We start from the raw sequence: 23,996 nt of genomic DNA, 5'->3' as shown, positions 1-23,996 counted from the left end.
ATAATGAGGACCAAGTGAGAAATATTTGCAGAGCATCCACAGAAACCCTCAGAGAATGAAAGCAGAGGGTAAAACGATCAGTTCCTTCCTTCTCTCTCTACAGACACCCCAGCCTCAAATTGTTCCAGAATTACTGAAAGGCTGAAAATAGGCTCCTTTTCCCATTATTAAAGAGGAGGATGCCCTTTCTTAAAACCTAACCAGGAATTATTCATTGAGCATTTTCTATTATATTTATCACTACTCTCTATAGTGGAAATATCACTTAGAGAAAATCAGACTGAATAAGATGACTCCAAGTTTTATTGACTATGCTTTACAAATGGGCATTTTGATTGACATAACCAGGTACTTACTACAAATCAGAAAAACAAACCTTAATTTTAAAATCTAAGGCAATCTTGCTTCTCCTAAAACCTTACAGAACAGCCTTAAGTTTCTTTCTTCCAGTACCTTTTTTTTAAGCAAGGAGAGGATGATCCATGCAATCATAGGTGAGAGTGGAGGACATCAGTGTCAATTATGTTTAGTTTGACTTCCAACTCTTCTTAACTTCATTTACTGTCGTCATCTCTTCAGAAAGAACCTAAGATACTGTTTTATCCCCAGTTCCTCCCATTACAAGGCTCCACCTTGACCACCAGAACGAGGATAAGTGGAAAATACATCAGACTTAATGCCAGAAAATATGTTCAAATCAAGACAGTGATACTTTCTAGCTATGTATTAGAGTAAATCAATATGTCTCTATCCTCATCTGCAAAATGAAGATAACAACACCTACCTTACAGGATAATTTTGAAAACTAAAAGAGAAAATATGTGGGTGTAATTTATAAATTATAAAGCACGATTAAAATGTAAGGTAACATTATTATTCATTTATAAAGATGGTTCATTCATTTTTCAGTGACTATTGAATGCTACCATATGGCAGACATTTTGCTAGGCACTAATGATACAAATCAAAAAATATATATTGGGGTGCTTGGGTGGCTCAGTCAGTTAAGTGTCCAACACTTGATTTCGGCTCTGATCAGGATCTCATGGTTGTAGGATCGAGCCCCACATCGAGCTCCACGCTGAGCCCTGTCCCTCCCTCACTTATACTCACTCTCTCTCTCAAAATAAATAAATAAACATTATAAATATCACTGGTCCTTGAAAGCTTACATTCCAGTGAGGAAGAAGCAAGCTCAAGGTGGAGAGAAGCATGCTCTGGTTATGGGTGCTAGGGGGCCAGAAAGAGCACTCAGACTGGGGGATGGAGGGTGGGGGGGGCTCAGGGGGCTTTCTGGGGAGGTGACACTGGAATTGTTTCACTACAAATCCAAAAGCAAGAAAATAAATCCAAGTCACTCCTCTGTGAGGTGGTCTACACAATCCATGGTCCTAGTCCCCAAGCCAGTTCAAAAGTGTCCCAATTCCTTGAGGCAGAGTTTCTCAGTCTTGGTACCACTGATATTTTAGGCTGGATAATTCTCTGTTGTGGGGGGCTATCCTGTGCATTATAGAATGTTTGGCATCATCCCTGACCTCCATCTATCTGATGACAATAACATGCCCTATCTCCCAGATTTAAAACCAAAAACATCCCCAGATGATGCTAAATGGTCCCTGAGGGGCAAAACTGCCCCCAGTTGAGAACTACTGCCTTGAGGTCATGGAAAACCAATGTAGGTGGTTCTAGAAGGAATGGAATTCATACAATTAGTGTCTGGTCTTATACTAGGTGTTCAACAAATATTGAATGAATGAATGCATGCATAAGTGGAGTAAATGAGTGAATGAGCTTTCTGGAGTCCCTTTGGCATATTCCTTTGGGGATCCATCCAGAAGATCCCTGGGCTAGTGATTAAGTTCTAAATACCCAAGTAAGTGATAACAATAACACGACATGCATTTATACAGTGCTCTATGCAAGTTGTATGATCTTGGGGCAAGTAATTCAAACTCTCTGAATCTCAGGTCTGCCAGTTCTTAAATGGAGATAATAAACCCTGTCTTGCAAGGTCGTTGGCAGAATTAAATGAGACAATCAAGGTAAAACATAGAAGCATTACAGGTGTAGCCACTCAACTCCTGGGGTGTAACTGACAAGAGGAATCTTAGCAGGATGCCCTCCCAGCTCCTACCACTAAGCTTTATCCATAAAAAAGACAAGGAAGGTAGTTTGAGCATATACATTTTTTCGTTGTAAACATGTGGGAAAACTGGGCACTGTGTCAGGGCCTGATATACCCGCTATCTAACATCCCCGCAAACAACCAGGTTAGTTAAGAGACCCAGACAGAGAGTTGTGACTTGCCCCAGATCACAGCTAAGTAAGTACCTCCCTGAACTCTAAAAGCTCAGCCACCACTCAGGGATGACCTCTATCACACTAAGGCTTGCTGGGATTGAGGGTTTTGGGAAAATGCTTTTTGTATTCTGTGTTCTGTAGTTTCGTGTAGACATAGATGACCAGATCGGGAAATTTCTCCTGCAAATACTGGAAAGGTTCTCCAATTCTCGACTTCATCCTGAAATGAAACATAAACATATTGGCATGGTTGCCCCCAAATCGTCTTCCCCCATTATAGCATCTGCGACCAAAGATCTCTTTGCTCCCTTGGTTTCTAGAGCAGAGGGAGTAAGGACTTTAAAATCTGACAGAACAAGGGGCACCTGGGTGGCTCAGTCAGTTAAGCATCTGACTTTGGCTCAGGTCATGATGTCTCAGCTCGTGAGTTCAAGCCCTGTGTCAGGCTCTGTGCTAACATCTCAGAGCCTGGAGCCTGCTTCAGATTTCGTGTCTCCCTCTCTCTCTTCCCCTCCCCTGCTCACATTCTCTCTCTCTCAAAAATAAATAAACATTAAAAAAAATTTTTTTAATCTGACAGAACAAGATTCATCTCCTAACTCTTCAACTAATTAGCAACTTGATTTTTGTGAACCCGTTTTATTCTCCATAACATGGAGATGATACAGTTCCACAGTCCCTTATCTACATTTCCAAAATCCAAAAGAGCCCTGAAAACTGCAAGCTTTCTGTGAGTTTACAGCTAACATTTTAGGCTGCACCAGCTGATTTCACTAACAGGGGCTACTTTTGAGACTTTTACAGCACCACATTCACTTTAGCCAGCTGCCCGGGCCCCTGCATTTCTTCCCATAAGGGAGTCACTACCCTTCTGTTCAAGAGAGCTCAGCAATAGCTAAAAAGGAGGATAAGAGCCTGCGGGGCACATCTGTCATTCACTGTAAGACCCTTGTGTTGGCCTTTTCCAGAGGGGAGGAATTACTTTTCTTCCATCAAAATAAATTTCCTATTCTAACAAATAGAAGATATAAATTTAGAATTGAATTTTTAATTTTTTTAATGTTTATTTATTTTTGAGAGAGAGAGAGACAGAGCACACATGGGGAAGGGGCAGAGAGAGAGGAAGACACAGAATCCGAAGTGGGCTCCAGGCTTCAAGCTGTCAGCACAGAGCCCAACACAGGGCTTGAACTCATGAACCACGAGATCATGACCTGAGCTGAAGTCGTACACTCAACAGACTGAGCCTCCCAGGCAGCCCTAGAATTGGATTTTTAAATCACCCTCATTTCATAGATGACTTAGAGGAACAGAAATAGTACTTACTCTTTGTTTTTTTCTTCATTAATATGTTCTCCCAAATTCCGGATGAACTTTAACAGATCACTCACAGTATTCTTATAACGTTTGCGTTTGTTTTCATAATACTTATTCATTTCTTGCATAACGTAGTTGTCAATCTACAAAACAAAATGTTAAGCAAAAATGTAGTAGCAACACAAAATAAACCCTAACGCACTATTAGTACAAAAAAGCAAAATGCAAATTTGAATATATGCCCAAATTACCACTGATTAATAAAGTAAATTAATAGAAAAAGAACGGAAGTAAATACTATAACATCAAAATGCTAACAGTAGTTTTGTCTAGATGTGGGATTATAAGTAACTTCACATTCTGGTATCTATTTTCTCAGTGAATTGTTTTCATAGGAAGTTAAATATATTGAAACATGGTTTAGACATTCGTTGGCTACTATCCTAGGAAATTTACTCGTTAGACTGTACAATATTTTTATCCTGGTGGCCACCTGTCCAAGTTGGTAATTGATTACATTTCCCCCCTGAAGAGGGGTGTTCAGACTAAAATCGGACCCTGCAGCTATTGCCAAAATGAGTGTGGTGGGTTTTGTTTTGTTCTGAATCCTATTTCCAAAGGTTCCATGTTCCTCCTTGCCTCTAAGTATCTCACAGCAGCGTCTCCCAAGCCCATGCCTTTCTCTGTGTGTTTGCACCCTTATAGGTGGCTCTCCTTTTTACAAAGCATTAGGGGTAAGAGAATAGCACCCAACAGTCGTGAAGATAGAGTCCCTCAAGAGTCACGGGTGACTAGACCACCCCAGCGAAGACCTGCTGAGACAGTCCACATGTGCCATGTGCAGCGCACCTGGGAGAAGGGCTGAGCCACTGCACGCCAGCGCGGGGCGCCCCGGAGGGAGGAGGCAGGAGCACACGCTGGAAAACTTGGCTCCTCGGGGCTGCCGCAAAGCTGAATGTATGACCGTGAAAATGGGCAAGTCGTGAGAATTGACAGAAAGTCAAAGTCTCAAATGGGAATTAAAAGATAAGACTTGAGGGGCGCCTGGGGGCTCAGTCAGTTAAGCATCCAACTTCGGCTCAGGTCATGATCCTGTGGTTCATGGGTTCAAGCCCCACGTCAAGTTCTGGGCTGACAGCTCAGAGCCTAGAGCTTGCTTTGGATTCTGTGTCTCCCTCTCTCTCTCTCTCTCTCTGCCCCTGCCCTGCTTGTGCTCTCCCTCTCAAAAATAAATAAATGAACTTAAAAAAAAACCTAAAAAATAGTAAAAAGGTAAGGCTTGAAGTCAGTCAAAATGCATCATAAGTCCATAAAGTTTTGGGGAAAGAACTGATGAACTGGGAAACAAAAGAACAGGTTTTCCTTCCCAGGCGCTGCCAATCTTTGCTTTTCCAGGTCTGGCTATTTTAGGTTATACCTCTGAGTCTCAATTTCCTCAGCAATTAAATGAACAGGTGGACTTCATGGCATCATTACTTCGTGCAGTGAGTAGCTTTAGCACACAGCATCGGCAGCCCGACTGCCCAGCTTCAGATTCTGTTGCTGGCTCTGTGCCTTTGGAAAAAGTATTTGCCTGTGCCTCAGTGTGCCCACCCACAAAAGGGAGGTAATTGCCTTAGAGGTTGTTATAAGGATTAGCTGTGGAAACTCTCACAAAGCCCTGGGAACTATAACTGCCATAGAGTCAGTGCTACAGAATTGTCAGCTGTTATTATCACTTGTTCTTGTTTCAAACTTCTCTGTTTCTAAAAGTTTAAGTTTTAGCTGAAGTTTTATAGACGTTCATTTAGCAAAGAGTCATGGCATACCTACTCCATGCCAGGAATTCAGTAACAGACATGACACCGGACAGTCTCTGCCCCCCTGGAATTTACAGGGTAGTGGGGGGAAATGGACACTAAGGCAGCAATTATGAGTGTGATGTGTCATCTAGAGGAAAACAAGGGAAGGAAAGCAAAATGAGACCCAGAAACAAAGAGGTGTGAGACAAGCAGTCCTAGATCAGGCATATGATTGGGAAGCTATTGGTTTCGGTCAAAGACCTGGAGATATGGATTCTCCCATAGTGCTTTGCACTGTCTCCAGGGAGCCCAGCATGTATCATACAGCCAGTGTTTCTGTGGGTCTCTCGGCCCTCCATGGACCATGCTGTACTCTGCCTTACATGCCCACAGCCTCACATGGGTCTAGCACGAAACTGGCACTCGATAGGTATCTGCTAAGTAATAATAACGAAAGTTTTGGTAGCATTGACCAGATCGAGGTGATGATTGATTTGTTATGTTTTACTGTATTTAGTTCAAGTTAGGTGGACCATTTCTTGAAGAAGAGAAATTTGAAAGATTTCTTCATGGTGTGTTTCCCCAGGCAGAATGTAGATGTGTATATGGGCCCTCAGAGCTGGGCTGGACAGTCGGCAGAGGCAGCCAATCTCTCCCTGGACTGAGAAGTCTCACGGTGCGGGACCTCCTTGGGGTTAAACTCTATTTAATCAGCTGCTCTTGTCACAATAGCAATAGGATGATTAGCCAGGCCTCTCTTAGAACCAGGGCTGGAGGGAAAGAGCCACGAGAAAGGAAAAGACTCCTGGGCTGGGACGCGGCCATCCTGAAGAGAAGTCTAGATGAGAGTCTGTCAGGAGGGCCTAGCCTCTGAAAGATGAGACAGAGACCCAACAGGGCAGAGGGGGCTGGGATGGGGAGGAAGGCAGGGAAATCACATCTTCTACCCCTTGGCTGAGCCAGGCCAATAGTATACTGAAAGTTAAAAAAAAAAAAAAAAAAACTAACATAACACATTACACAGATCCTTACTCCTGGAATAACTTCCAGACACAGGAATTGTTCATACCTTAGAAGTCCACTGGGCAAAACTTCTGGAACATTCAGACATTTCAAGTTGCAGTAGTTGGACAATCCTGCTGTTACATTTTCGCATTTTAATGTCCGATTCATTTCCCACATCCCTAAGGGTCCTATAGCGGCTGAAGATGACAAAATTATCATGGTCATTCCACTCTGCCTTCTCTTTTCAGAAAGAACAATGTTACATTTTGGTTTTTGATAAAAGTAGTAAAACCATGTCTCTAAAAATTCTGTATGTTGGAAGAGGCAGGCATCTTGCTCTCTTTCTCCGCTCCCCCTCCCCCCCCCCCCCCCCCGGCTTTTTCTTTTCCTCAGAAAACAAAACCAGAATCCAGAGACATTAAGTCACTACTCCAAAGATACACAGTCAGGAGATGCCAAGCTGAGAGGAGAGCCCAGGTCTTCTGATTCCCAGCCTAACTCCTTCCCACACCACCTAACCATGGTGGTTAATTTTATGTGTTAACTTGTCTGGCCACAAGGGACCCAGATTAAATATTATTCTAGGCATATCTGTGAGGTGTTTCCAGATGAGATTAGTATTTGAACTGGTGAACTCAGGAAAGCAGATCACCTTCCCCTTGTGAATGGGCCTCATCTAATCCCCTGAGGTCCTTGAATAGAACAAAACCTGGAATTCACCCCTTCTTGTCTTATGGCTTCATCTGGGACATCAACCTTCTTTTGCCCTCACCCCTTTTGGCTCTCAGACCTTCAGACCCTTACTGGAATCCCCATCATCAGTGCCCCCTGGCTCTCAGGCCTTTGGATTTAGACTAAATTACACTATTGGGTTTCCTGAGTCTCCAGCTTGCAGAGGCAGATCATGAAAATTCTCAGCCTCAGTACTGCCTGAGCCATTTCCTTATGAAAAATAAATATATATTTATATTTATCATTTGGATATATGATATATGATTTTATATATGTTATATATAAAATCTCCTGACTAATACACTCACTGTCTCCCTTCTGGATGCCTGAAATATGCAATCAAGCTTTACTTACTTCTCCCAACTCCAAAAGAAGGGATGACCCAGCAGGCCACTCAGATGCTCCTTCACATTTTCTCCAGGGTTGAACAGGTGATGAATGAGGTTACAAGTTTCCTCATCTGGAGAAAGTTGAATCACCTCTTCATTACTTTTAGTCTTCAGGGTTTCAAAAGGGATGTCTCCCTTCTTTACCACATATAGGACCAGCAGTCCAAGGGCCTGCATGAAACCCATAAATTGAGCTAAAGGTATTCAAGAATTATCACTCTGTATGGAGGTGTGATATAGGTTATGACCAAATGGAAAGTGGGAGAAATCTCAAGGAGTCCACAGGCGTATTAGGGAGAAAAGACACAGGTAGTGTATAAAGAACCCTTCGAGGCAGTATATGGTCCCCACAACTGAGGTTTATAAGGAGTGAAAAGTAATCATGGGCCAGAGTTGTCAGGGCAGACTGCTTAAAGGAAGAGGAATTTGAGCTTGATCTTAAAGTATGGACAGCATACAGATAAACAGGGGAGAAGAAAAATATTTTAAGCAAGGGAAATGGTAGGAATCTGGCTGGGAACTGGGATTTTGGGTTGGGGCTATGTCAGGGAGCAGATAAAGGAGCCAGTCCAGGTCCAGTGGGACAGAGTGATAGCCCCAGGAGTTAGGTCATGACAGGGAGGAAAGGCCAAGAAGGAGGTCAGCATAGGAACTTCATGCAGCAGGCAAGACACCAGTCAGGGAAGAAGCTAAAATCTGAGGCTTTTAACAGCAAAGGCCAGACATGGATAGAGAGCTCTTGCTCCTGGGGTTGAAAGTTGAGCACCCTGGAGAATCCCCCAGGACAAAGCTACCCTGACAGGATAAGAATCAATCTGGAACCTTTGGTCTGCAGAGGTCAGGCTCTGTTTCTGCCCTCTCTCCTCCCAGGAGAAACAGCTATTCAGGGTCTTAACCCTTTTGGCCACGATTAGTCTCTTTCAAGCTGAAGATCAATCTCATCCCTCCCTTGTGTTTCAGAGGGCTGTAGTATCTGGCCTTCCCAGGAGTTTAGCACCCCAGTTTGGATGGAATGGGAAAAGAAATCTCAACTGCTTTGTCCTTAGGCAGAAAATACCTCCTGCAGGAATTCTGGAGGTGATTTGGAGATGCTTCTTGGAGGTAATTTTAGAAGAGATGTGGCATGCTCGATTTATTTACTATCTAGCTGGTGCAGAAGGAGAGAGATCCAAAGAGATACAGAAAGGAACCACAGCAACAACCAACTCCACACCAACCCAGAGAAATGCTACTGTCTGCACAGGACTGAAGGCAGCAATCTCTGGGAAAACACTGTGAAAGTTAGTTAAAATAGAAATGATGACCTCTAATTGGCCATAGGACATAAGGGAATGAATGAAACAAAAAAAGGAAGGTGAAAGATGGAAAAGTAAACTAGTTGTAGAAATTACCTCTAGATCTGTCTTGATTTCCTGTGGCTCTCCACCCCACTTGATGCTTTTATCGAAATCTGCCAGGCAAACAGCATTCTTGGAATCTAGGGGATAGTTTGTAGAGATGCAATGAAAATCCTTTCTCTTCCTGTTGTAATTAACTTAAATAAATATGTTCCGCAATGTGCTACCATAGCCAAAGAAAGCAGCAACAAAGCTTATATCTGCATGGCCATTTGCTCCTCAAAAGAGCCATGTGCACCACATCGTTTCACCTGTTAGGTATATGCCAAGGGCAGGATTTAAATTTTATTTTTTTCCAGTCCTGGGGGTGAGGTAGGATGAGGATAAATTTAACTAGCTCCCCATTCAGGCAATTCCTGGGGGCAAAGAGCACAGATTTATAAAGAAACCGCTGGCAGGAGTTATGTTGACTTCCTAAGGCTACACAACAGCTAACCAACAAGGTTCCAAATCCAAGGCCAGATTAGCACAGCACTCCACTAAATCAAGCCCATCACCCACAGCCCACTATGATGCTGTAAGCAGTTATCATGGATTAACCATGTGCTTGTTATGAGTCACTGCCTCATCCCCTCTTCAGAATCCTTCTCCCTGGAAAGAAGCCACTGAGTCCTCAGACAGAGGGATGCATGGACAGGAGAGATCCGGAACAATATGAGAGGAGAACAAGTCAGTGATCTGTCCTTGAAGAAGTAGCTCCTGCTTCTGGCTTGAAGGAGTCAAAGAAAGAAAACTGGGTAACTCCAGATAGGATGACAGTCAGAATTGTGTGCTTCTCGAACCCTTTTTATTCTGAACTTAGATATCAAAGTTGCACGGAAACCCACAGTCTGACAAAAATGCGTCCACTAAATTATTCAATAAGGGTCTAGTGAGGGGGAAAATGACAGTGGAGGAGGAGAACACGGCACAGACCCTGCAGGGTTCAGAGTCGCTGAACAAGGAGATAGATATTGAGTGAATAATTACACAAATAAACACAAAGTTAATTGCAACTTTAAAAGTACTAGCCAAAAGTGCAGGAAACTGAAAGTTGATAACAAGAACCATATGGCTGTATGTGGGAAAGAAGTCTTCCTTGAGGAAGGACTCTTAGGGCACCTGGGTGGTTCAGCTGGTTGAGCATCCAACTCTTGATTTCAGCTCAGGTTATGATCTCACAGTTTGTGAATTTGAGCCCCACATGAGGCTCCATGCTGTCAGCATGGAGGCTGCTTGGGATTCTCTCTCTCCCTCTCTCTCTCTCTCTGCCCCTCCCCTGCTTGCATTCTCTCTCTCTCTCTCTCTCTTTCAAAATTAGTAGAATTTGAGTGGATAAGTGGAGCAGGGAAGAGAGAATTCCGGATAGGAATTCCCAAGGCAGAAAGGAACCCAAAGAATTCCACTCTGACAGAAAGCAGGCTGAGTACCTGGAGAGGAGGGATGTAGTTGGAAAGGAGGTTGAAGGGGCAGATGGGATGCAGATCATAACCATGGACTGTTTTCAGCTATTCGAACTAATAAATCCCCTTCATTGTTTAAGCCACTTGGAGCTGAGTTCTACTACTTAAATTGGCAAGTGCCTGATGGAACACTTCACATCTCTGCCTAACACTTGATTTTTTTAACAAGCCCCAGTTTTGTTTTGTTTTGTTTAGATTCAATAGACATTGTTAAAGTACTATCAAAATTTTAAACTTACATCATCACAGACTGTTAACAGTTGATGGGCAGAGTCTGGACAAAATTTGCCCACTCCACCCTGCTGTCAATGAATGAATCAAGAACCTCTTCATCCTCACTCCCACCACAGTGATGTCATCTAAGATTAATATATTTGTAATTCTTAAAAAAAAAAACAATGTGCATAATTTACATAAACAATGAATTCTTTCTTTGTTTATTCTTTGCTTCTTATAAGTTACTATTTTCTCCCAGACTCTCTCTCCTTCCTTATGCATATCCTCTAGCAGATCTTTCATGTAGGGTCTGTGGGCAGAAAGTTTTCCTGGATCCTTGAATGCTTAAAAAATGTATTTCAACAAATGGTGTTGGGAAAACTAGACAGCTACATGCAAAAGAATGAAAATAGACCACTTTCTTACAGCATACACAAAAATAAACTCAAAATGGATCAAAGACCTAAATGTGAGAGCTGAAACCATTAAATTCTAGAAAACGAAAAAACATAGGCAGTAATTTCTCTGACATTGGCCATAGAAACATTTTTTTCTAGATATGTCTCCTCAGGAAGAGAAGACAAAAGCAAAATTAACTATTGGGACTACACTGAAATAAAAAGCTTCTGTACAACAAAGGAAACCATCAGCAAAACAACAAGGTAACCTACTCAGTGGGAGAAGATATTTGCAAATGAGATATCCAATAAGGGGTTAATGCCAAAAAGGTATAAAGAACATATGCAACTCAACACCAAAAAAACCCCAAACAATTCAATTAAAAATGGGCAGAGGACCCGAATAGAAACTTTTTCCAAAGAAGACATACAAATGGCCAACAAACACATGAAAAGATTCTCATCACTCATCATCAGGGTAATGCAAATCAAAACCACAATGAGATATCACCTTATGCCTGTCAAATGGCTACAATCAAAAGGACAAAAAATAAATGTTGGTAAAAATGTGGAGAAAAAGTGTGCACTGTTGGTAGGAATGTAAATTACTATAGCCACTGTGGAAAACAGTATGGAGGTTTCTCAAAAAATTAAAAATAGATATGATATGATCCAGTAATTCCACTATCAGATATTTACCCAAAGAAAACAAAACACTAATTTGAAAAGTTATATGCACCCTTATGTTTACAGTGTTATTTACAATAACCAAGATATGGAAGTAGCCAAATTGTCTATCAACAGATGAGTGGATAAAGAAGATATACATATGTATCGAGAGAGAGAGAGAGAGAGAGAATGAAATATTACTCGGCAATCAAAAAGAATGAAATCTTGCCATTTGTGACAATATGGATGGTCCTAGAGGCTATCATGCTAAGTGAAATAAGTCAGAGAAACCTAAACACCATAGGATTTCATCATATGTGGAATTTAAGAAACAAAACAAATGAACAAAGAAAAAAAAAGGGGCCAAACAAAAAAACAGACTCTTAAATACAGAGAACAAACTGGTGGTTTCCAGAGGGGAAGTGGAGGGGGATGGGTGAAATAAATAAAGGGGATTAAAGTGTGCTTATTGTGATGAGCAGTGAGTAATGTATAGAATTGTTGAATCATTATATTATACATCTGAAACTAATAAAACACTGTGTGCTAATAATACTGCAATCAAAAATATGTATTTATTCTGAATCACATGTGAACAATAATAATGTGATTGTTCTCTCAGTCAGTCCTGGATGCTATGACAAATCACAATAGACTGGGTGGCTTAAACAACAGAAATTTATTTCTCACAGTTCTGAATATTGGAAATCTGAGATGAGGGTGTCAGCAGGACTGGGTTCATGGTGAAGACCCTCTTACTAGTTTATAGACAGCCATCTTCTTGCTGTGTCCTCATATGGTGGAAAGATAACTAGCTAGCTCTATGACTTCTTTTTTTTAATGTTTATTTATTTGTTTGTTTTGAGAGACAAAGTGCAAGTGGCAGAGTGGCAGAGAAAGAGGGAAAGAGAGAATCTCAAGCAGGCTCCATGCTATCAGCACAGAGCCCAACACAGGGCTTAACCTCACAAACCATGAGATCATGACTTGAGTGGATATGAAGAGTCAGAGAATCAACCAACTGAGCCGCCCAGGCAGCCCTCTATGACCTCTTCTTATAAGGGCATTAATCCATCCAAAGCAATTTTGAGAAAGAACACATCTAGAGGCATCACACTTCCTGGTTTTTAACTATATCACAAAGCTCTCATAATCAAAACAATGTAGTACTGGTATAAAATGAATTAAACAGAATCAAGAGCCCCAAAATAAACCCACACATATGTATTCTTCACAAGGGAGCCAAGAATACCCAATGGGCAAAAGACAATCTCTTCAAAAAATGATGTTGGAAAAAAACAGATAGTTACATGCAAAAGAATGAAAGTGGAACCCTGTCTTACACCACTTAAAAAACTACTTTGAAATGGCTTAAGGCTGAAATGTAAGACCTGAAGCCCTATAACTCCTAAAAGAAAACGTAGAGGAAAAGCTCTTTGATATTGGTCCCAGCAGTGATAGTTAAGATCCGACACCAAAAGCACAGGCAACAAAAGTAAAAATGAACAAGAGGGACTACATCAAACTAAAAGCTTCTGCACAGCAAAAGAAACCATCAACAAAATTAAAAGGGAATGTACAGAATTAAAAAAAAAAGCTGTTTGCAAATCAGATATCTGGTTTGGAGCGAATTATAAAATTCATTCAATACAATAGCAAAGATAAAATGTTCTGACTGAAAAATGGGCAAAGGACCTGAATAGACATTTTTTCCAAAGAAGACATTAAAAGAGCCAAAAGATACATGAAAAGGTGCTCAATATCAGTAGTTATTAGTGAAGTGCAAAACAAAACTATGATGTAATATCATCCCATACATCTGTTAGAATAATCACCAAAAAGACAGATGACAAGCACTGGTGAGGATGTGGAACAAAGGGAACTCTAGTGTGTTATTGGTAGGAATGTAAATTGGTGCAGCCTCTATGGAAAACACCATGAAAGTTTCTCAAAAAAATTAAAAATTGATAAAATAGAAAAGCATATTTGAAGGAAATGAAATCACCATCTTGAAGAGGTAACTGCGTCTCCAGGTTCATCGCACCATTATTTATGTTAGCCAACACATAGAAACTGGCTGTGTCCATTGACAGATGAAGGGATAAATAAATAAATAAATGGTACACACACACACACACACACACACACACACAGCGGAACACTATGCAGCCATAAAAAGACAGAAATCCTGCCATTTATGACAACATGGATGAACTTTGAAGGCATCATGCTAAGTTTAAGAAGTCATACAAAGAAACACAAATGCTATATGATCTCACTTACATGTGAAATCTAAAAAAAATAAAACAAAACAAAACTGAGGGGCACCTCAGTGGCTCAGTTGGTTAAGCGTCCAACTTTGGCTCAGGTCATGATCTCATGGTTCATGAGTTCAGACCCCACCTTGGGCTCTGTAATGACAGCTCAGAGGTTGGAGCCTGCTTCAGATTCTGAGTCTCCCTCTCTCTCTGCCCCTTCCCCGTTCATGCTCTGTCTCTCTGTCTCTCTGTCTCTCTCTCTTAAAAATAAACATTTAAAAAAATGTTTTTAAATAATGAAAAAAAAAAAACTGAACTCATAGAAGCAGAGATTTAGATTGGTGGTTGCCAGTGGTGGAGGTCAGGGAAATGGCTAAAGGCAGTCAAAGGGTACAAACTTCCAGTTACAAGATGACTAAATTCTGGGGATGTCATGCACAGCACGGTGACTATAGTTAACAATACTGTATTATATAGTTGAAGTTGCTGAGAGTAGATGTTATAAGTTCTCACCACACATACACACAACAGCAACTATGTGAGGTAATGTGTTAACTAACTGTATTGTGGTAATCATCTTGCAATATAGACGTACGTATATTATATCATCACATTATATACCTTAAACTCACACAATGTTACATGTCAATTTTGTCTTAATAAAGCTGGAGAAAATGAAAAAATTATTTCTAATTGTGAAAAAAAAAGGCACTAATGCCATTCATGAAGGCTCCACCCTCATGATCCAATCTCCTCCCAAAGGTCTTATTTCCAAGTGCCCTCATATGGAGATTATTGTTTCAACATATGAATTCTGGGGTGACACTAACATTCAGCTGTTAAATAGTCTCTTTCTCCTCAGTGCCTTCCTTTGGCATTCAGGTTGCTGATGAAAGAAGTCCCTTACCAATCTGATTTTGGTTTCTATGTAGATAATTTTTTTTCTCTTGGGAGCTTTTGAGGTTTTCTCTTTTTTCTTTGATGCTTTGAAATTCCTTTAAGATGTGGCTCAATGGGGTTTTTTCCATACTTACCTCAGCTCTTGGTGAGTCTTTTCAATAAGAGAACTATATCCATCTTTTAGTTCTGGGACATTCTCAGCGATTTTTTTTTCAAATATTGTTTCAGCCTCACTCTCTTCTTCCCTCTGGAATGCCTATTAGAACTTCTGGATCTAATTCCTGACTTCTTAAACTTTTTCCCTTTCCATCCCTTTATACTTTTCTATTATTTCCTTGGAGAATTTCTTGGGCAAATCTTCTAGTTCACTCATTTAATCTTCAACCCAGTCTTGAGTTTTAAATTTTTATTTTATTATGTTTTTATTTTATTTTTGAGAGAGAAAGACAGAGCATGAGTGGAAAAGAGACAGACAGAGACGGAGACACAGAATCTGAAGCAGGCTCCAGGCTCTCAGCTATCAGCACAGAGCCTGATGCGGGGCTGGAACTCAGAGACAGTGAGATCATGACCTAAAGTGAAGTCAGACACTCAACTGACTGAGTCACCCAGGCACCCCAAGTTTTAAAATTTTAAACAATCATATTTTTAAATTCCAAATTCTCTATTTGGTTCTTTTCACAATGCTTATTCTTGCTTCTTGGAAGACATGACCTATCTTTGTTCTCTGGTTTTATTAATTATATTCAAAGTTGTATTGTGGTTACTTAATAAGGTAAGCTAAGTAAATGCCCATGTACTAATCCGCGGAATCTGTGAATATTTATTTATTTTTATTTTTTTAATGTTTTATTTATTTTTGAGACAGAGAGAGGGACAGAGCATGAGCAGGGGAGGGGCAGAGAGAGAGGGAGACACAGAATCGGAAGCAGGCTCCAGGCTCTGAGCTGTCAGCCCAGAGCCCAACACGGGGCTCGAACTCACAAACTGTGAGATCATGACCTGAGCCGAAGTTGGATGCTCAACCGACTGAGCCACCCAGGCGCCCCTGAATATTACTTTATATAGTCAAAACAAAAAAGGATTTTGCAGATGTGATTAAGAATCTTAAAATAGGAGAGATTATCCTGGGTTAGCAGGGTGAATCCGAAGTGTAATCACATACATCCTTATGTAGTGAGAACTTTTAACAACTACCCTCTGTGGAGGCAAAGGGAGATCTGACAACACAAGAGAAAGCAATATGACTACAGAGGCAGAGATTAAAGTGATGCTACAAGTCAAGGAATATCAGCAGCCAAGAGGAAGAGGCAAGGAACAGAGTCTCCCCCCACAGCCTACAGAGGGAATTTGGTCTTGGTGACACCTAATTTGGGGCCAGTGGTACTGATTTCTGGCCTCCAGGACTGTGGGAGAATAGGTTTCTATTGTTTAAAAAATTTTTAATGTTTATTCACTTTTGAGAAAAAGAGACAGTGCGCAAGCAGGGGAGGAGCACAGAGAGACAGAGACCAACTCTGAAGCAGGCTCCAGGCTCTGAGCTGTAAGCACAGAGCCTGCCAAGACACAGGGCTCAAACTCAGGAGCCATGAGATCATGACCTGAGTCGAAGCCTCAAAGTTGGAGGCTTAACTGACTGAGCCACCTAGGCGCCCCATAAGTTTCTATTAAGACACCAAGTTTGTGATCATTTGTTTCAGCAACCATAGGAAACTAATACATTCAATTAGCTTTGTTTCCTTGGGTGTTAATTCTTCTATTTCATGCATCTCTCTTATGGTATCGGTACTTCATGAATATCTTAAGTCATTTTTTACTATAAGCCTCATTTTGCAGTTGAGAATCCCTGATGCCCTGTGAGTTGTTTCTGTTAATGCTATCCAACATAGGGGAATGGAGGCAGTTGTCAGAACTGCTTTACATTATTCAGTGAAACTTAGGGGTAAGAAGGACATGCCACTCAGTAGGGTGCTTTGGCACAAATCTTGTGGGTTTAAATGTTCTTTGTTTCTCTTGAGATCATCAACCACCCACTGTCTTGAGTAGCAGCCCTGTCTCCCTGTCTGCAGACAGGCCTGTCATAGATGCTTGGTCTGTGGGGGAGAGGGGATGCACAGGGTTTGAGCTTCCTAGTTTCTACCAATGCAGTAATCTTCCTGTTACCTGGTCCTTTGTCCTCTCCTGCCTCTGGCTTCCATTACTCTTGAGTGGGGCTTCTTTGCACTGATCCTACTTTTATGAGTAACATCTAGTTGTGGCCTCCTGCATTTATACTGGCTCCTGTGTCCTTCTTTAACCCCATCCAATCATGTTCAGTCTCTTAATGACTCTTCAAATATTTTGTCCTGTAAAACTTCTTTTGTTATTGTGATCTCAGCTATGAAGTCATTTAACCATCTTTCCCTATCATTTTAGGGATTTAATACAAAGAATAGTCTCTAGTATATGTTAGGTTCACCACCTGAGGCAGAAATATAGTCTATTCTTTATTGTCCAAGCTTAAGAATAGAAGAGGTGGTGCCAGAAATTCTGAAGAATAGGTAGTGACAAGTAATTTTCTTTAGAACATGATATATGACCCTTTTGCATCAAGATAGATATTTAGAAGTGGGAAGGAGCCTGCCCTTGGCTGAATCTTGAGACTGCTTCACTTGGTAGAGCTGCACATATTTCTGGCCTTTGTCAGTCTCCCCAGCAAAGTTGCTTAACACCAGGAAGGAGTGCGACTAGTGGCTTCAAACTAAAAGCCAGATTCCAGTTGTGTTCTTAGGTTTACCTACTTCTTTCCAGGTCTTGTCCAGGACCTTAAACACTGTTCTCTGCCTTTCCATACCTGAACCCTCTTTTTGTCTTATTCCCCTACACCTAGCTTAAATCTCAATGCATGCCTGTAGATTAGGTAACTGTTTCTGCTTAGCCCTCTAGACAAGAACTTGGCCTTGGTTGAGCACCTATAACACAGGTAACTTGTCTAACATACTGCACTTAGACCTCATAACAACCTTATCAAAGCAGTATTATCAGTCTTAAACGAGAGAACTAAGCCTCACAGAATCAAGTGACTTTGAGGTTGCAAAGCTACCAAGTGGCAGGACTGGGCTGAAGGCCTCCCTCAACCTGTCTAAAGCCAAGACTCTTTCTACTGCACCACATTGCCTCCTGGGACTTTACACTCAGCTCTGCTTTTCTTTAATGTTGCTTTCATTTGCTTGTTTGTTTGTATGTTTGTTTATTGGCTTGAGCCAGTGGGTAGTGTCTTGTTCTGCCTACTTGGAGGCTGTTTCACTGTGTTGCATCTTATCCTGGCATGCCCAATTTTGACCTCAGTTTTGCCATTCAGTTTTACGGTGACTGCCATCTTGTCTGAAGGAACATAACTTCAGGATTCTCTGACTTGCAGGCTACTTTAGGAATTCAAATTTCTGGAGCTGACCCCGTCTAAGACATACCTTCATACTTGCATTTGCCAAGGGAAGTATATAAGGTTAGCCTGGTATTCCATTGGCATCTGTGACCTCCATGTGGGGTAAAGGTTATACCTCATAGCAGGAGAGACTGCACTATAATTATGAATCAGTTTCATTAGTCCTTGAACAGAATAGTATACATGTACTCTACTCTTTTCCTATCTATAATGAAAATCCTTTCCTTTTGTAAATAAACACCCCATAATTTTTAAGAGAAGACTGGGGGGACTTACCTATTAAGATGTTTCCGGGGTGCAGATCCTGATGAGTGTATCCACACAGTAGATGTAGTTCTTCCACAGCCTTAAATACAGAGAAAAGGACATGCCGGGCAAATTCATCTTCCTCATTTCCCACAGCCTCCCCTCTGTGCTTATCCAAGTGTTCCTCCAGTGTCTGCTCACAGAGGGCAAGGCACACATACAGACAGTCCTTGTGGCTCTCACTCCCATAGAACGTCACCAAGTCACTGTTTGCTCGGCTGCTCTGCAGACAGGAGACCTCCTTTTGTCCATGTGTGCTGCCTTCATAGAAGCGTTTCACAGCTACTTCCTGCCCTTCATAGAACCCCAGGTAGACACCCCCTTCAGAAGTGTCAGCAATTTTATATTCCTCATCAATAAAGATCTTGAGTTTTCCAATCATAGGGCGGTATATTCTGTGGAGATGTTCCAAGGCCTCCCCCCAACGTGAGCTTTGAGGCTTCCAGTCTTCAGCAGGAGAGTGAAAATCTTCTCTGGCTCCATGAAGGAGAAGAAACTTTGCAAGGGAACTGTCATAGTTGCGCCTCGCTATCATAACAAGATCTCCACAGTCTGTGCTGGCTCCTTTCTCACATAACAGTTGAGCAATTTCTTCCAGTTTGAGTTGGACAGCCAGCAGAAGTGCTGTGTTGCCCTCACTGTCTGTGTCATTAATCTCTATATGCTCTTGTTCCAGAAGCATCTGCACCAAACCCAAGTGCTTCTTTTCCACTGCCAGGATCAGGGGTGTCTTCCCTTTCTCTCCCCTCACATTGACATCAGCCCCATGGTCCAGCAGAAGGCGAGTGAGGACCTCCACCTTTCTATCATCAGAGTTCCTAAGTGCATAGATCAAAGCATTTCTGCCCATGTTGTCACGGGCTTTGACATCTGCCCCCATCTCATCAAGGAGGACCTTCAAGGCATCTACATGTCCATTTTCAGCAGCATCCATTAGAGCTGTGGCCCCTCCTTTTCTAAGCCTCTTTTGATCCTCCTTTGTCCTTCGACTCAAATTCACCTTTGCCCCACTCTTATACAGGAATCTTAAGGCTTCGACTTTACCATTCACAGCAGCTTCCATGAAAGCTGTGAAGCCATTAGCATCATACTCATTGACCTCTGCACCTTTAGAAAGTAAAAGTTCGAGCACCTTCACCTTTCCTCCAATCCCAGCGATGATGAAGGGAGTGGCCTCATTCTTCTTCCTCAGACAAGGATTAGCGCCGTAACGAAACAGAAGATGTAGCATGTCCTCCTGGCCACTTTGTACCGCATTATGCAACGGTGACCAGCCCCACTCCTTTTCCTGGAAATTGACATCAGCCCCTCCTTCCAGCAATTGCTGAACCAGCTTGATGTCTTCTTTTTCAACCGCTTTGATCAACTGGTTGTCCTCCACTGATGCCCTCCCCTTGCTGGAGGGTGTGGGTCTCTCCTGAAGGTTGTTATGGCTCTTGCTCTCCATGATGGTAATTACCAGTGGCTACAACTCTGTGCCTTTCCTTTAAGAAAATGAAAATGTATCTTCTTGGGACTTGATCAAAGAGACATGGAGCTCTTAGAACTCCTGTCAGGGTAAATCGGAGTTATCTGACTACGGACCAGCAGTATGAGGGAAAACAATACTCTTGCAGTCTTCTGACATCCCACCGGGAGATGAGAGAGCTATCTGTAATTTCACAATAGTGAGGAAGCATTTGAATTGGAAAAATTAATCTGGTTATTAATATAGAACTATTTGCTCTAGAAAATTATTATGCTACAGTCCCACCACCCAGAAATAGCCATTGTTAACATTTTAGTATATTTCTATACATTTTTTAAAAATAGTTGAGATCATGCTATGTAAGGATGTTGTATAAGTATCCTGCTTTCTTTCACTTAATGCCATAGTATAAATAATTTCCTATGTTACTGCAAAGTCTTTTAAAATATTTTTAATGGTTGGGGCACCTGGGTGGCTCAGTCGGTTGAGCAGCCAACTCTTGATTTCAGCCCAGGTAATGATCTCACGGTTTGAGACATCAAGCCCCTGCCTCAGACTCGGAACTGATAGCATCAAGCCTGCTTAGGATTTTCTCTCTCTCTCTCTTTCTCTCTCAAAAATAAATAAATAAACTTAAAAAAATTTAATGGCAATATGCCACCAGACAGTTGCTTCATTTCCTTATTACCGAGCAGTATTTATTTTTTTAATTTTTTTAATGTTTATTTATTTTTTTGAGACAGAGCATGAACAGGGGGAGGGTCAGAGAGAGAGAGAGAGACACAGAACCCAAAGCCGGCTCCAGGCTCTGAGCTGTCAGCACAGAGCCCAATGCGGGGCTTGGACTCACGGACCGCGAGATCATGACCTGAACCGAAGTCGGCCGCCCAACCGACTGAGCCACCCAGGTGCCCCTATTTATTTTTAAATGTTTATTTTTGAGAGAGAGTGCAGGCAAGGGAGGGACAGAGAGAGAGGCGGAGAGAGGATCCCAAGAGGACTCTGTGCTGACAACGGCAAGCTCAAGGCAGGGCTCGAAGTCACAAACCATGAGATCATGACCTGGGCTGAAGTCAGAGACTCAACTGACTGATCCACCCAGGCACCACTACTGAGCAGTTTTTAAAAACAATTTTTAAACAAGACGTTTAAAATTAGAATTTTTTTAACCATTCTAAATAATGGTTCAGTTAATTTAGCTTTTTAAACTTTATTTTCTTTCTTTTTTTTAATGTTTATTTTTGAGAGAGAGAGGGAGAGAGTGCAAGTGGGGTAAGGGCAGACAGAGAGAATCTGAAGCTGGGTCCAGGCTCTGAGCTGTCAGCACAGAACCCGACACAGGACCTGAACCCACGAACTGCAAGATCAACCTGAGCCGAAGTTGGACGCTTAACCAAGTGCACCCAGGTGCCCCTAAAGCTTGTTTTCTTATGAGAAATCTTATAATAGATTTCTTATGATAGATTTCAAAGAACCGAATGCCTGGTCAAAGAGTAATGGCACACTAACAGGTCTTAAGTGTTAATTTGCTTCAAGCCTATGCACCGGTGTGTGCTGACCTAAGTCCCTCGGTCTGTAGCGGAACTAATCTACTTTCCTTGAGATGTGCAGACCCCTGGCCTTGAGGAGTGAAGGGCCAGCTGCTGCTGATGCCAATATGTCTGTTCAGGGTCATACTGACAAATGACTAACTGCCTGGGCATCTGCTTCTTCGGCACGCAGCCCCCACCCCCTCCCTTTCCCCATGCCTTCCCCAGCTTCCCTTGCATGGGGAAGATGGTCTTTGAGACGTTAGTCTGCCATCTTCCCGGGTTGTCAGATTCCTGAATAAAGCAACTTTCCCTTTCCCACCATCACCTGTCTCTCTAGTATTGATTTTTGAGCAGCTAGAAGCCAAACCTGAGTTTGGAACCAGTTCTCTGTCCCACAACAAAAGGATATGATCATTTTAAAAACTCTCAAGCTATGTTAATAAATGTCTTCTGATGTCATATAAACATACTCTTGCCAGAAATAGATGGGCTCTTAAAAAAGAAAGAAAGAAAGAACTCTCATTTATAGGGGGAAAAGAAATCGGTGTTGTGTCAATTTGCATTTCCTACGCCACAGGAAGTGTTCCTCTCAGCGTGTTTGTTTGCTGGCGCTGGGCAGGTCTTCTTTGTGCTTCTATTCAAAATAATACAGAAAAGCAGAAAGAGCTTAAGCTCCAACCTCACAAGATTGAAGCCTGAACCGCTGGTTGTGTAACTTCGGACTGTTACTTCCTAATTGTGTAGCATTAGATTATTCTCAATTTTGTTTCCTCCAGAGGGGGCAACAGTAAATACAGTCATGCATGTCACGTATGGCAAATATTAGGCATTCAATAAATGAGAGAACTAATAATGTCCCACTATGAAAAAATAATAATTCAGCGAATCCTGGTCTCCCCACCTGTGTGCACACACACAGCACATAAACAGGGGACCTGGTGGTGTTGATTTAGTCCAACAGCCCTCCGCCAGGTGTAACAGAACTGCAATTCAAGCATGAGCACCAAACTGTTACTTTCGTATCTGTAAAACTGCACCTGCTACAGAACCCACATAGCAACCACTTTTTGGCAATCTGGCCACCCTGACAGTATCAAAGGCCCCTCCCTCAGAGATCTCATCGATCGTGCTATGAAAGCACACCACCCTGGCAATGAAAACTTTGAGACAAATGTTCATGTGCAGGGTTGCTGTTACAGCAGGTGTGAGATGGGCTGGTAGAAATAAAGGAGCACGGAAGGAAAGGGAGTCAAAGAAATCCCAAATAAAATATCAGAGTAAAGAGACACTGCAGCAAAAGTGCTATCATAGACAACAGCCGGCTTTCAGTTTCGTTTTCTCCGACTCACCAGAGGTGCCGGACAAAGAAGGCTTGAGTTAAGCAATGTGTGAACTGTGGCCAAACCTTGGAGCGCCCAGGAGGGCTCCAGACCAAAGGGCCCCCTGCCAGCGGGCTCTGAGCTCCCTCCCGGGTGTCCCACACCCCCTTCCACCTCCAGACCCCGGAGCCCAAGGAATCCCTCGAAGGGAACAGCTTCTCAAGCTTTCCCAGCTCTCCTCTTTGTGAGGTCTTACCTTCTAAACTCAGATGCCCCTCAGCTATTCCTTTGAGGTCATATACGCCCCTCAGCTATTCCTTTGAGGTCATTTAATCTTCAAAGCCTGTCGCCTACCGGAAAGCGCTTCTTCCAAGAGGTCCCTGAGCCACAGGGCGGAGCTGAGAGAAGGAGGAAAAACTGAGCCAGAAAATAAAGGATCAGGGCCTGAGCAGAGAGCCCTCTAGAGGACAGTGGGGCCCCCACTCTGACTGCCCATGGCTAATTTGACTTCCAATATAGAGCTGTTCATCTTTCAGCCCTTTAGGCTTTCAGGCCACCGCTTCCAGCTCTATCTTTACATGTTCTTCTAAATCCCGACCTTTCTGAGGGAAATGAGTGGTAAATGCATATTTATTGAACTCTGACTGTGTGCCAGGCGCCCTGCCCATTGCTTCACAAGTGACATGACCCCAGTTGACCCCTAAGAAACCTGTTGATGATGAACCTGTGGCTCAGAGAAGCTAGATAAACCCAAAGCACAAGCTCCCTCACTCATGTGGGCATACTCAACTCACTCACTGCCCGAGGCACGGAGGCCTCCTCAGGCAGGCACCAGGATGGCAGTCTGGAGACTTGGTCCTGCAGCCAGCACTGTGGCTGTTTAGGGGAGTGACCTCAGGTGGGTGGATGGTTTAACCGCGTCGAGCCTCAGTTCCCTCATGGAACATGGTTTTTAAGATTCCTTTCTGCTCTAGAAGTTCGGTTCTTGCCACTCTCCTCGCACTGAGATGCATACTGTGTACTCAGGGCCGCAGTGGGAAATATTCCTGTCCACAAGGAATATCCAGTCTTGCTGGGGAGACAAACTCCTGACCATCTTGAACCAGGAGAAGCAAAGAGGGGGTGGCTCAAGAGACAGGTAG

General features: G+C 42.4%; 1 protein-coding gene across 2 annotated transcripts; it reads right to left on the bottom strand.

Annotated features, from left to right (window-relative positions):
* Window positions 1–285: 285 nt before the first annotated feature.
* Window positions 286–23,248, bottom strand: RNASEL (ribonuclease L). Of its 2 annotated transcripts, none has more exons than XM_047841285.1 (7): window positions 23,111–23,248; window positions 18,506–20,186; window positions 8,917–9,002; window positions 7,491–7,696; window positions 6,469–6,601; window positions 3,628–3,761; window positions 286–2,521 (listed from the first exon to the last, which is right to left on the bottom strand). In XM_047841285.1, the coding sequence occupies exons 2-7, from the start codon at window positions 19,980–19,982 to the stop codon at window positions 2,383–2,385; spliced, it is 2,175 nt and encodes a 724-aa protein (XP_047697241.1). In that variant the 5' UTR covers window positions 19,983–20,186; window positions 23,111–23,248; the 3' UTR covers window positions 286–2,382. The 2 variants fall into 2 exon arrangements, with proteins under 2 accessions (XP_047697241.1, XP_047697242.1); XM_047841286.1 differs by having other exon boundaries at window positions 18,506–20,019; window positions 23,111–23,244.
* Window positions 23,249–23,996: the final 748 nt, after the last annotated feature.

This window comes from Prionailurus viverrinus, chromosome F1 (assembly GCF_022837055.1).
Source record: "Prionailurus viverrinus isolate Anna chromosome F1, UM_Priviv_1.0, whole genome shotgun sequence".
Classification (NCBI taxonomy): Eukaryota; Metazoa; Chordata; class Mammalia; order Carnivora; family Felidae; genus Prionailurus; species Prionailurus viverrinus.
Note: the sequence above shows the minus strand (reverse complement) of the source record. Positions and strands in the feature narration are given on the sequence as shown.